Below are 13,323 nucleotides of genomic sequence, written 5' to 3' on the forward strand. Positions count from 1 at the left end.
TTTTAATCTAAGATCCGCTAGACGGCTCTCTAACTGAATAGCGCGGATGCAACCCTTATCCACACGTACGCCGTAGTAAACCACATTTCCAATGAAGCTTTCTTTTCTTCTGTTTGACACAATTGACAGATTGCTATAAATGAAACTACAGTGCTGTTCTGTGTCCGCGAGTGATGAGTTGGAATTGCAGGGATTTAGACTTTGCATGGCGCTGACGAATCGCGTCACGAGGCTGGCAACTTCTTTCGGCACCTCCATCTCCTTCTAATTACAGGATGAATATACTTAAACATAGGTCCAGTTCATATATTATATTCGAAATATAGCAACTTTAATCGTTTTCCTGGAATTTACTGCAAAATATTTTGGAAGTGCAGCTCCAATCCGCTACTCGGACAACCACGGAAGGATCGGGAGTTGTCCCCACACAAGCAGCTTACCCGGCCTCTGGGTACGGCCACTTACTATGACATCCCCATAATTGTTCTGGTACCCGTCTAACCACTTCTAACCCGGTCCGTCGGAAGAGGCGACTGACTGAATTTTTTCGTCAATCCTTGGAGTCAGTCGGCAAAAGAAGACCTCTACCATTCGCCAGCAGAAAGGAATTGTTGCGACCCGTATAATTCCTTGTTGGCGTTACTATTTTCATTACGTTAAGTAGTATAAATTAATTTTGGCGCGTGATTTGGTAGTTACAATTGCATCTTACTCTTCACAATGTCCGAGGATGCCCAAGGTACGACCATACAGGCTGATGCTTAACGGTGGTGGTAGTGATCCTGGGATTGACGAATATAGATACTGTTGCTGCAGGTGACGCTGCTACTTCAATTGTGGTTGAGCAGAACGATGTCGTGGCTTCAGAACAAGAAGCGGATGGTGAGTCAATGACTACAATTCAGAGCGATATGTATTAACATGTGTAGCCCCATCTATTGAGATGCTGAGTCTGACTGTCAAGTTACCTCACGAACCATTCTCCATCAAGATCATGGTGTGTTATTCACTTACTATCATCATTATCTGATTGGACGTTAACATTGAATGCAGGTTTCTGCTCACGAGACCTTTAACGACATCCGCCAATCGATTCTCGATCTGCCCTCGACGATTCAATACACCTGTTTCTCGTTATGGTTTAACAATGCCAAATTAAACGACTTCCTCGAGCTGCATTCCGTCGAAGGAATTCACGACGGCGCAACCCTTGAACTCCGCGAGGAAGCATACAACGACCGCGAGGCCCGCGCACATGTGCTTAAAGTGCGGGACATCGTTGGACTCATATCCACCAAGAACGACTCTATTGTGGGACTGAGCGCCGGTCTCTCGGCTTTGAGTACGATCGAGGAGTCCGCGCAGGGATATAAGGACAAGACGTCCGAATTGGCGCATCCGATGTCGGATTTCGACCTGGACGGCCCGCCAGTTCTGCAGGAACTACTACCTCCTGCAGAACCCACTCGGCCTGCGTGCATAAAATCACTCGGACTGTCGCAGTGGAATCCACCGCCGCCAAATTTGCGTTTGCGTGGGCATTTGCTGTATCTGCAGGTTCTCTCACTCGAAGGAGCCGTGCATCACATCACGGCAGATATTTCAGGTTTTTACACTTCAAATTCGAGTAATCAGAAATTCGATCCATCGCCACGAAAAGGAGTTGGCAAGGCGTTCCATGCTCATTCGCTTCTCGTCCTGCTTCAAGAGCTGTCACCGCTGTTCAGGGAAGAGCTGCTTGCGTGGCAGACGACACTCGGCCAGCGTGATCCACTCACAGTCTACAATCCCACGAATGCCCTACTCGCGGCACCATGGCTCGCCCGACCGTCGCCAGCCCCTACGCCTGACATCTCCCGAACGCAAGAACAGCTGCTTGTAGGTGGCAGCGACAACCTCGACACTGTCCGCGATTGGAACGAGGATCTCCAGTCGACACGCGAAATGCCGCGCAGCAACATCCAGGAGCGCATTCTCCGCGAACGCCTGTTAAATAAACTCTACTATGACTTTGCCGAGGCAGCAGCTAAAGGCGCAGTCTTGATCGCTCGTGACGAGGTGCCGGCGTTGAACCCCAATGAAGCAAGGGACGCACAGATATTTCTTTACAACGGTATTTTCTTTTCCTACGGCGCTGACGGAATCGGCACGTTTGCGAAGGAGGGTGGTGATCCGGCGGCCCGGTATGCAGTGGGCAAAGACCTCGCCGGCGTGCGCTTCGTTAACCAATTGGATATTGAGGGAATATGCCCGCTTTGCACTGTCATCGTCGACTACTCTGGCCGCCGCATCGTTGCGCAGTCGCCCGTCCCTGGCATTTTCCGCCAGCGCGAGGACGGATCGAATCAGATTGTTTACGGCGGGGTCGACAATCGGGACGTAATTGCAAACGACAAGTCGTTCGAGCCGATCTTCGAAAAGATCGCGGAAAGCTTGCACTTGAAGCGACACACCGTGTGGGACAAAGACAGCAAGCCTACCGAGCTGGTTACGTCGGTTGAGACAAAGGGTTTGGAAGGTACCGATGGGCGCAAATATATTTTGGATTTGTACCGTATTACTCCTTTGGATATTGAGTTCTTGGACGAGTTTGGTGAGGCCGCAGTCCCGTACCCGCACAAGATGGCCGTCCTCCGACCAGAGGCAGTCGAAGAGTGGTGGAAAGACCAAGTACGTGCATGGATCGCAGGGGAGTCAGAAAAATTGAAGGCAGAGGGCAAGGAGGCCAAAATCGTTTACAAAACTGAGAATGGATCGCAGACGAATGACGCAACCGAGGAGCCAACACCGGAAACAGAGAAGGCGACCGAGAATTCTGAAACAATAGAGATTTCCGGGTTCAAATATGCTCTCAATCCCGATGTATTTTCTGGCCAGGTTCCAGTGACGGAAGATGATAAGGCTGCGTACGCAGATGACGGGGCCGAGGTCCGTAAAGTCTCGAAGTACATCACCGAGACACTCATCCCCAACCTTCTCGCTGACCTTCAGTCGGGGGCCGCTTCGGTCCCGCTCGATAGCTCACAGTTGACCAAGCTCCTTCACAAGCGAGGAATCAACATGCGGTATCTCGGCAAACTTGTGGCCGCTGTCACGGAATCTGCTGCGGACAGGGACAGACTTGCCTCTTTTAAGGCCGTATTAGTCCATGAAATTATTTTGCGTGCGTCTAAGTACGTTATCAATGGGATCTTGAAGCCACTTCCTGTTGGCATCGTCCCCTTCGCCTCAGTCCACGTCTTCAACTCTATTCTCGGCACAAAGCTGAACGCCGACCCAACGATCGAGATTGACGCCCAGTTGGTGTCGTTGTATGCTGACCAAGCTGGTGGCCCTGATTTCGGATTTGCAAATTTATCTGCTGCTGAGATTCAGAAACTGATTGCGGACGAGGCGCTCAAGCGATTCCGATACGCATTGCCGGAACGATGGGTCCACGAGATTAGAGCGGTGCAATTGTTCAGAGAAATGTCCATCAAGCTTGGATTCCAGTGGCGCATGAAGAACTACTTGTTCGAGAAGCCTGTAGATGCTCCCATGGACTCTGAGGAGGCAAAGCAGGGCAATGGAGCGCCTCATCCAAAGACTAACGGCAAGGTTTCTGGGAAACATAAGAAGCAGAATGGCCATAAGCGTGAGGCTTCTCCCGTTGCTCCTACTCCTCTGGCTACAACTTTTGTTGTAGACGATTTGTTGAATATCATCCCTGTCATCAAGGATTCAGCGATGAAAGTACGTTGACAGTATAGTTCATTTGAATAGCACTAACGGATTGAAGAGCCAATTGGCTGAGGAGGCCGTCGAAGCCGGTCGCATCTCCATAATGCAAGGCCAGAAAGAGCTCGGCGTCGAGCTGCTTCTGGAATCACTCTCGCTCCATGAGCAAGTTTACGGCATTATCCACCCAGAAGTTGCCCGCACATACAGCCAGCTATCGATGATCTACAGCGGTTTAGACGACAAACCGGCCGCTGCGGATTTCGCCCGCAAAGCAGTCCTTATTGCTGAACGGACGATCGGACTAGATTCATCCGAGACTGTGTTAATGTACCTCAGTCTCGCACTGTGCGAACACTCAAACGGCAACTCGTACCTCGCACTCGCGTATATCCGCCACGCTTTCTCAATCTGGCGGATCATAACCGGTGAAGGCCATCCCGACAGTGTCACGACGATGAACAACGTCGCGGTAATGCTGCAGTCTCTGCAGGAGTATCACGACAGTCGGCAATGGTTTGAAGCATCCCTTGCTTTGTGCAGCAGTATCTTTGGTGAGCACAGTATTAACGCGGCGACGCTGTATTTCCAGCTCGCCCAGGCGCTGGTGTTGACGCAGGACTCTCACGGCGCAGTCAAGAAGATGCGCGACGCGTACACGATTTTCTTGAATGAGCTTGGGCCGGAGGATAAGAATACGAAAGAATCCGAAGTGTGGTTGGAACAGCTTACCCAGTCTGCTGTGCATTACGCGCGACAGGCCAAGGAGGTGCAGAACCGGAAGGCACGCAAGCTCGGTATTGTCGCGGGTGCCTCGCGTGCTACTGTCGGTGGCACCTCACCTATTGGTATTCCTATAGCTTCTGCAACTGCTACATTGGGTTCAGAGAAGAACGGCGCAAGCCAAATTTTGCCGTCGTCGATCAATACAAAGTCGATTGAGGAATTGGTGAAGTATATCGGCGGAAACAATTAAGTACCTGCATTTGGGAATTTTTTCGCAGTGAAGTTGGATTAAATTACGCGGACAGTTGACATATGTGACATACCTCCACCCCCCCTAATCATTTTACCGTGATATTCACGGATATCGGGATAAACGCCAAAAGTTTGAAGTTAGATGAAGTTGGCAGTTGGAAAAAGTTTTGTTTTCTTTTACTGTACCATATTTAAAGAGGAGGCTTTTTTATTTTTTTTGGGTTTGATCCACTTTTGATGCTTTCGCTTTTGCATTCGGTAAATATAATACGGATCGTGAACCTCCGAATTCAATGTAAATTTTTTTGGCTACATTTGTACATTTTGCTTGCTTTGAAGTTCGTGTCATGTATAATTATTCAATTAACCTCAATCTGAGTTCCCGATAAGCTTTGTCAATTAACTTATGACTGGCAATTTTTTTCACTTGCCGTTTAAGATTTTAGGGGAACCATGCTCGATCGGGAATATTTTGCGCCGCGCGACCCGGCGGAACAAATCTAAAATTCCGTCGAGTCAAATAATAATCCTGCCGGAATCGGCGCCGTGCCTGAGCCATGTATGGGTCATCTAAAATAAAATGCCTTCCTCATCCCCCCCTTGTAGGTATTATATAGATTGGTTCAGTAATACGGCATTGTCGCATACCCAGTCTTCACTGGTAACATGCCCGTGTCTGACAAAATCTGTTGCTGCTCCTCTCTGATATGCTTTCCCAAATCCAGCGGACCCTGTCGCGGCAGTCTGCCGTCATTCAATTCGAGGACGATGTCGTGAACATCCCCAATATCGCTGAGGCGGGTACGCCCGAGAGTGAAATGTTGTCTGACGCAGAGGAAATAGACGAGAAGCAGAACCCATTTGACGATGTGCCGGACGGCGGATTCATGGCTTGGCTACAAGTATCAGGATCATTCTTCATGTACTTCAATAGCTGGTGCGAGCTAATGTCTGTCCGCAATGAAGAAGAAATGATGTACTAACTTGGCCAGGGGTCTCACAAATTCGTTCGGCGCGTTCGAGGATTACTATACACTCAACGGTCTCTCCCAGAAGAATGCGAGCGATATCGCTTGGATCGGTTCTTTTCAAGCATTTCTGCTATTACTGATCGGCGTCATCAGCGGCCCTATATTTGACAGAGGCTACTGCAAGACTCTTGTCGTCGTTGGCTCACTCATGGTTGTGTTCGGCATGATGATGACCAGCCTATGTACCGAGTACTGGCAAGTTATGCTTGCACAAGCAATCATCTGTGGGCTTGGTGAAGGCTGCTTGTTTATACCCGGCATTGCGATTATTCCGCAATACTTTTCCAGCAAGCGAGCGTTCGCGACCGGCATCGCGGCAGCAGGCTCGTCCACGGGCGGAATCATATATCCTATTGTTTTCCACAAATTAGTACCACGGCTCGGATTTGCCTGGGCGACGCGCATCATCGGGTTCATAATTTTGGGAACACAAGCCTACGGGCTGGTCGTAATGCGCGTTCGGTCCGTTCCAAAGTTCAAGCGTGCGCTGTACGATCCAACCGCCATACGAGACTTCAAATTCATGGTGTTCACAATTGTTGTCTTTTTCGCTTTCGCCGGTGCCTATATACCTTTCTACTATATTCAATCTTTCGCATCCGCCAGAAAACTTTTTGACGAGTACACGGCGTTCTACTTGATCTCAATCCTAAACGCTGCGTCCGTCTTTGGCCGTGTCCTGCCCAACTTTTTGGCTGACAAACTCGGTCCCATAAACGTAATGTTTCCCTTCACTATCTTCACGATGGTAATGGCATTTGTCTGGGCTGCTATCCATAACCGTGGTGGCTGCATCGTCTTTGCAATTTTCTATGGTTTCTTCTCTGGCGCGTTTGTCTCTTTGCCGCCGCCGGTCTTGACGGGTCTCTGCCCTGACCTGCGGATGGTCGGAACAAGGATGGGCATGTCATTCGCGATATCAGGATTAGGTCTACTAATTGGCACGCCAATTGCTGGTGCATTGTTAAAAACGCCGGCACAATATACGGCAACAGCTTTATTTTGCGGCGGCTGCGTCGCTGCCGCGGCGGTCCTCCTCATTGTAGTCAGGGTCGCGAAATGCGGGTGGAAGGTTCGGGTTAAAGTATAGAGTCATTGGCATAGCTATGTCTTGTGCATTTGGAGTTTTGCATCTCGGATATTTGACTGTAAAAATAGATATGCATGTAGGGGTTCGGATATATCGTATTAAATCGTCGCAATCTACTATTAGAACATGCACGAATCTATAGAACTTTGTGTATTAACGCTGCCGATTCCAAGTTGCACAACAAATTACTCCTCTTGGAGTTTCTTAGCCAAAGCCTTTTCCCACTCCGGCGCGTCGGCAGTGCCAAAGACCTGCTTACGCCACTGACGTAGTCTTTTCTTCTTCGCATACTTTTTGTGATCTTTCTGCTTCTTCTCAGGTTCGCGGTACGGCGCCAATTTCTTGAGGCCAATGAACTCGTTCAACTGGTTATCGTCCGCGAGTAAGATGTCAGCTGGGTTGAGATTGAAAGATTCAGGCGACACCTCACGATACCTAAACTTTGTCTCTGGTTCGTCCGCAGCTGAGTCTTCAAATGGAAGAATCTCAGCCTCGACGAATTCCTCGACCTTGGCTTTCAGCTTCTTATTGTCACTCTTTTTCCGATGCTCCAACTTCTTCTTTTGCCGCTTCGAAAGCTTCTGCTCGGACTCCTCAGAAAATCCAGGCACGATATCGTCGATCTCGATATCCAAGTCCCATTCCGGCTTCTTGTCCTTCCGACCATAGAACTCGTCTCCAAACGCATGCTTCATCTTCTCGTCCCACTCGTCCTCCTTGAAATCTGTCTCGAAGTCCTCCGGCGCAATATCAAGTTGCTCGTCATCACGCAACCCAGCAATTTCTTTGACACGTTGTAGTTTCTTCATCACGTCTTTGACTTTGAGTTGTTTGTACCGCGCCAACTCCGCCAGCTTCGTCTTCTTTTGGGCTTCTTTTTCTTCCCTCTCCAACCGTCGCGCACGTTGACGCGCCGTCTCTTCGTCCCGACGAACAGAATGCGCGTTCACAACATCACGTCCGTACGAAACGATCTGCGCAGCCTCCTCGCCCGCTTCGAATCTGAAATTATACTTCGCCTCAAACTCGTCCGCTTTGTCGTCAAACTCGCTGTCTTCTTCTACTAACTCTGGTACATGCTCCGATTCCGTAGTCACCCTTGTTGATGTCGTTGCACCTTTGACAGATGTGCCCGGAAGCCATGCCTTTGAAGTCAAATATTTCTCGAGAAAGGATTCAGGGTCTTCGGCGGGGTCTGGCAATTCGATCGGCTGGATTTCACGTACTGTTTCGGATTTTTTGAGCGGGAATCCGTCGTCCGAATCATCTCCGTCATCAGCGGCAGCGGAATGCATTTCTCTGACCAGTTCAGCGCGTTCCTGTTCGACTTGAATAGCATAAGGTAGTTCACCGTCCGCGTTATTAATGTCAGGCGCATGGTCGGGAAGCTCGTTTAATAAGTGCATGCGGTGGTAATCCCGAAGATACACAGGCTTGTCTTTCTTCATTTTGTCATTCGTCGTTGTGTCAATGTCGTCGAAAAATTTGACATTCGAGTTCTTGATGATGTTGGGATCATTGCGGCGCAGCGCATTGACGACTTCGACGATGCGCTGGTCGATGTCTTCCGTCAGGAGATCGGCTTCCTCGTCTTCTTCTTCGGATGAAGACGATTCTTCGTCGTCGCCGTCCAACTCTCCGCGATTGAATTTCTCTTGTACTATCAAACATTAGCCTACCCTCAATCACACAGGTAAGACTACTTACACCGCTGTAATTCCTCCCGCTCTTTATTGTGATCGAATCGTTTCTTGTACGCCTCGTTGATAGTCAGGGTGAGTTCCTCGTCTTTGTCGTCGTCTTCGTCGTCGCTGAGCATTAACCTCTTTTTCTTCGAGTCGTGTTCGGCGATAACATTAATCTCGTTCACTGCCACTATGCTGGCGCCGATTTTCGTTTTCTCTTTCTTTTCTTTCTTGTTCTTTTTGTTCTTCTCTTCCTTTGACTGATCCAAGCTTTCACCTCCGCCATTCACAACCTCAGCCCCGTCCATCTCGCCAACAATCGACTCTGGCCTGGCTTCCTGCATTCTCCCGACAGCCCTTTTCAAATTTGTAGACCTCTTTCGCGGCATTCTGTCCTGTTGTTTGCAACTGATTTTTTAGCATGGAAATGGATCAGATTTTTTTTGAGGTTGGGAGTTTCAGAAGTAGGGTTACAGTTTTCAGTCTCCGCGAGAAGTCTTGTCCCCTCCCAACGCTGAGTTAATCAGTCGCTGAAGCCCGAGAAGTATGAGTTTCATCTCTAATGTCCTCCTGAATAACCTTCTGTCCCGTGTCAAAAGATTAGCCACGGTTCAACAGACTCTGTTTCCTTTTCAATGTGGCGCTGCAAATCACGGGTTCAGGGGGTTCCGTTTGCTTTATATTGGACAGTTACAGTCTCGAGAAGACTTCTTCCAGAGGGACGAAGCAGAGCCAAACGAAAGCCATATTTTTTTTGCAGCTATGAAGTTTTGAACCTGTGAATGGATCTGTTACTCTGAGTGACATCTAGCAGATGAGGTTTAATTGCAGCATGTGATGCGTTGGCAATGCCCCAGGCAATAAACTAACAAACGCTCATTCATCATCATCATCATCTCCTCCCTGCCTTCTCGATCACACTTTCTCACAGAAGATCCAATCCATGTATGAATAAAAGAAGACCATGCGCATGCCGAACTACTGTTTCAAAAAACAAAGATGAATAAAGCGATTTATTATTAGTATCGATACTGTAACATGTAAAGTCATTCCCAGAACATGAATTATGGGTTTTCGTCCTTTGTTTTGTAATACTATAGCATGGATGATTTTCCAACGTACATCCCCGGTACCTCGAATGTCAGTTAACACCAATATTTGTACACTCGATACACTAAATGTCGATGCCGCAGAACTTCCCGCTCGGCATCCAATTCTTCGATCAAAGACGGAGTATCGACTTCGCGGCGTCCGCTCACCAAATCCGCATCGGATGGCTTGACAAACTTTGTCTTTTGCCAAATCTTGTAACCTACGAAGCAAGCCACTACGACAGGCGCTGCCAGAAAGGACTGGAAAAAAGCTTCTGCAGTGGGCTGTTTCCCACGGGGCCATACTGCGATCCAGAACTGTGAGGCCAGGATAACAAGGTTGAGGATGAAACCGATTGCTGAACCGATGACGCCTGGTTGAGACTTGAATGCTAGCTCATCGAGAGAATGTCCCTGGATCTTCCACGCTCGGCGGAAGAGAATATGTGCTAGACAAACTGATGCCCATGTGAATATTGAAGAGAGACCGGATAAGGCGAGAAGCCAGTTGAAGACGTCGGCTTCCTTCGGCGACGCGGAGACAAATGCGATCAGGCCGAAGATGGAGGTCACAATGATACCGACGAGCGGGCGGCCGGATTTATCGATGTAAGCTAGTTGTTTCGGGGCGAGACCCATGTCGCCTAGTGAAGCCAGTGTGCGCGAACAGCCGTAGACGGAGGAATTACCAACTGACAGGACGGAGATCAAGATGACGACGTTGAACACGGACGGAAGCCCTGCAATGCCAGCATTCTGAATTGAGATGACAAATGGTGAGGCAGCGGCGTCGACGGGTGACTTGGCATCGAGCAGCTGCGGGCTATTGTACGGCACAAGGAGACCGACGAGAGAGAGCGCGATGATGTAGAACAGAGTTATCCGCCAGAAGACCTGCTTGATAGCCGACGGCAAAGCCTTGCGCGGATTCGCAGTCTCAGCAGCAGCAAGTCCAACAAGTTCAGTACCAGAAAACGCAAACGCAGCAGTAACAAACACAGAACAGAGGCCCTTGAACCCGTGGTTGAAGGCGCCAGGATCAGCCCAGTACTTTGTACCTATGTAGCCACGAACAGGACCACCACCACAGACGAGGACAATACCCAGAATAATGAACCCGATAACCGACACAATCTTTACAAGCGAAAATATAAACTCAGCTTCGCCGTAGCCCTTGACGCCAACGAAATTGATGCCTACGATAAGCGTCCAAAATATGGCGATCCAAATGGCGTTGTTGATGTTGACTTGCCAGTAGTGCAGCGTGATGGACGCCGCGACAAGTTCAAGCGGGAAGACAACGAGCCACTGTATAGCATAATTCCATCCCATCGCGAATCCCCACGCGGGATCGATGAACCGGGCAGAATATGTCGAGAATGACCCCGCAACAGGGAATAGAACCGCGAGTTCGCCAAGCGCGTGCACGACAGTGTACAGCATGATTCCAATCACCCCGAACGCGATCAAAAGAGATGCAGGCCCGCCATTGCTGAGCGCCTTTCCGGAATTGATAAATAGGCCGGTGCCGATCGACCCACCGATGGCAATCATCTGAAGATGCCGGCCTTTGAGACTGCGCGAGAGAGGTGACAGCGCCGTGCGTTTCGCGGCAGCTTCCATATCGTAGCCGTCGCTGTATGTCGTGGACCGGGCATTAGCGAGGTAGACCTCATTTGGGCGGAAGGAGTCCACAAATTGGCCCCATAATGACGCGGCGCCTTTGTTGGACGAGGAGACGGTTATTTCGGTCGTCGTCGTCGACGACCGATTGAAAATTTTTTCGGAAGATGTAGAGAACATCGCGAGCTATCGAATCGGTCGACGCTAGATGATTGTGAGACAGGGAATGACAGCTTTATTGTGGAGCGAACAAGGACATCGAATATCCGACTACCAGATGAAGATGAAGGCAAAGTCTGTTTAATAGATAAGCTCTGCAAACTATAGCAAAACGTTGATCTAGCAGGAGGCGCAGTCACGAAAATTTACGCATCTGAAATGCCATCACCGCAACCGAGGCCAATATCAATACGAACCTGAGTGGGACCAGCTTCGTTCCCAATAATCTTGTAATAGCTTCCCAACAAGGTAACACACCGATGATTTGATTACAACTGCCTCTTCACATATGCAATAAATCTGTCGTCGAGATATTGAAGTGTTCAACAAATATGGGTTGACTTGTAAATATAGGTTTCACGTGAAATTGATCAACTGTGGATTCACAATCAATTTTTTGAAGACAGTGAATAAAATGGGCTGTTTAGTCCGAAAACAAATATAAGCCCTAACCACAGAGGTCCGGAAGTATACATTTAACTATTTGCGCATGTGCACGTCTATAATTTTTCTCAACTCAAGTTGATAAATATCGTCACTATTATAGGTTGTCAAAGTAGTATCGACTCTGTCACTCTGATGCAAAAATTATATAGATCTCGACAGGGATATTGTGGACAAGGTTTGCACCTTCAGGGGCCTCTGATGCGGCTTGCCAAGGCCAATGCCGCTTCCTTAGCATTAAATACCGGCCACACTCACACACTAACACAATTTACGGAATAGTATAAATATACGGAGACACTAAGAATATCATATCCATATCCTCAGTTTCGCACGTGAGCGTGATGGTCTCTTTGTCTCCACTTTGCGCCACGCTGCAGCTATCGTGATTTACCACTAACTTATGTTCCGAGTATCGGGAATTATCGCAATTCGACAATAAGATAGTACCATAGTGCAGGATGAAATTAAATTCGTAATATATTGCTTGGCTACTGGATTTAGAGCGCACTCCAATTAGTGATTCTTTCGAGTCTGAACTGAACTCTGATACAAAACCGCAGGCCCGTCGGCAATCATTTCCCGATAATCTTTAGTTTCGGGTACTTGGCTTTACCAATGCTTTCGAAATACTGCTGGTCCCTGCTGGTTAGTTTTGTCACGCGTGCGGCACTAGATACTAGCCTGGTCGAGTCAACACACTTTCGAAGCGTACCTTGGTCTGTCAGGAGACAACTTTAAGGTGTGGTTTACTTTACTATACACTACTGTACAATAAAGTGTGTTAATTGACCGGAGGAAAAATTCTCACGCCAGCCGCTCAGCAAGAGGTGGAGCCACGCGACCCACGTCCCCAAGTCCCATCCGATGTGAGTAGATCGCTTCAGTAGGTCCCATGAGCAAGTAAAGTAGCGTCAATTTTGGAATTGTTAGTTCACTCCATGGAAGAGCTGCAGAGGATGGCGTTGACTGAAAGGTACAGACAATCACCAGTTCAATCTCTACATCTCTCCACTTTTCAGCTATTTTTCTCATAACCTAGCACATATTACATTCGAATAAACGTATACGCCGGTAGGCGCATGCACGGCGCCGTGGTGGCGCTCGTGGTGGTGGCGTTCATGAGTCGCCTGTTAATAACCCCAGTTTGCTAGCTTACCTAACAGAACTTCTTTTCTCCAGTCTCTTACCAACCGATCGAGTTGTGCTTCTCGCAATACTGCCAATTTCTCGACTTATCGTTCGCGTGAAGTGGCTAGATCGTGAGTTGGCAGACTTCATCTGTGGTCAGTTTCGAGTCGTCCAAGGGCTCAAAATGATGGGAAAAACTTTAGATAAGGTACTTGTCTCAACGTCAGACTCATCCGACTCGAGCTGCACGATTACGACATTAGATTGCTAAAGTACAATCACATTGTTATCGCCTATCACACTACTTGTACATT

At 48.6% G+C, this 13,323-nt stretch overlaps 4 protein-coding genes across 4 annotated transcripts; 2 read left to right on the plus strand and 2 right to left on the minus strand.

Annotated features, from left to right (window-relative positions):
* The first annotated feature begins 531 nt into the window (after positions 1-531).
* V1513DRAFT_446097 (clustered mitochondria-domain-containing protein) lies at positions 532-5,082 on the plus strand. Its single transcript, XM_066898212.1, has 5 exons — positions 532-739; positions 802-882; positions 930-997; positions 1,054-3,732; positions 3,779-5,082. The coding sequence occupies exons 1-5, from the start codon at positions 721-723 to the stop codon at positions 4,691-4,693; spliced, it is 3,762 nt and encodes a 1,253-aa protein (XP_066753115.1). The 5' UTR covers positions 532-720; the 3' UTR covers positions 4,694-5,082.
* A 163-nt stretch (positions 5,083-5,245) lies between these two features.
* On the plus strand, positions 5,246-6,994 carry V1513DRAFT_485255 (major facilitator superfamily domain-containing protein). Its single transcript, XM_066900467.1, has 2 exons — positions 5,246-5,632; positions 5,688-6,994. The coding sequence occupies exons 1-2, from the start codon at positions 5,403-5,405 to the stop codon at positions 6,814-6,816; spliced, it is 1,359 nt and encodes a 452-aa protein (XP_066753116.1). The 5' UTR covers positions 5,246-5,402; the 3' UTR covers positions 6,817-6,994.
* Positions 6,995-7,001: 7 nt separating this feature from the next.
* On the minus strand, positions 7,002-8,635 carry V1513DRAFT_458912 (KRI1-like family C-terminal-domain-containing protein; the record flags this gene model as incomplete). Its single annotated transcript, XM_066899722.1, has 2 exons — positions 7,002-8,476; positions 8,524-8,635. The coding sequence occupies 2 exons, from the start codon at positions 8,633-8,635 to the stop codon at positions 7,002-7,004; spliced, it is 1,587 nt and encodes a 528-aa protein (XP_066753117.1).
* A 1,011-nt stretch (positions 8,636-9,646) lies between these two features.
* V1513DRAFT_380339 (amino acid permease-domain-containing protein) lies at positions 9,647-11,395 on the minus strand (the record flags this gene model as incomplete). The annotated part of the gene is made up of 1 exon (XM_066895035.1): positions 9,647-11,395. One exon carries the CDS (start codon positions 11,393-11,395, stop codon positions 9,647-9,649), a length of 1,749 nt encoding a protein of 582 aa, XP_066753118.1.
* Between the last annotated feature and the right edge of the window lie 1,928 nt (positions 11,396-13,323).

Source organism: Lipomyces chichibuensis (assembly GCF_038497645.1).
Source record: "Lipomyces chichibuensis strain CBS 12929 unplaced genomic scaffold V1513scaffold_19, whole genome shotgun sequence".
NCBI classification, from domain to species: domain Eukaryota; kingdom Fungi; phylum Ascomycota; class Lipomycetes; order Lipomycetales; family Lipomycetaceae; genus Lipomyces; species Lipomyces chichibuensis.

Coding starts and splice junctions, on each gene's coding strand:
- V1513DRAFT_446097 (XM_066898212.1), top strand. Junction 883..929: donor TTCAGAACAAGAAGCGGATG/GTGAGTCAATGA, acceptor TAACATGTGTAG/CCCCATCTATTGAGATGCTG. Junction 3,733..3,778: donor TCAAGGATTCAGCGATGAAA/GTACGTTGACAG, acceptor AACGGATTGAAG/AGCCAATTGGCTGAGGAGGC.
- V1513DRAFT_485255 (XM_066900467.1), top strand. CDS start 5,403: ATGCTTTCCCAAATCCAGCGGACCCTGTCGCGGCAGTCTGCCGTCATT. Junction 5,633..5,687: donor TTCATGTACTTCAATAGCTG/GTGCGAGCTAAT, acceptor TAACTTGGCCAG/GGGTCTCACAAATTCGTTCG.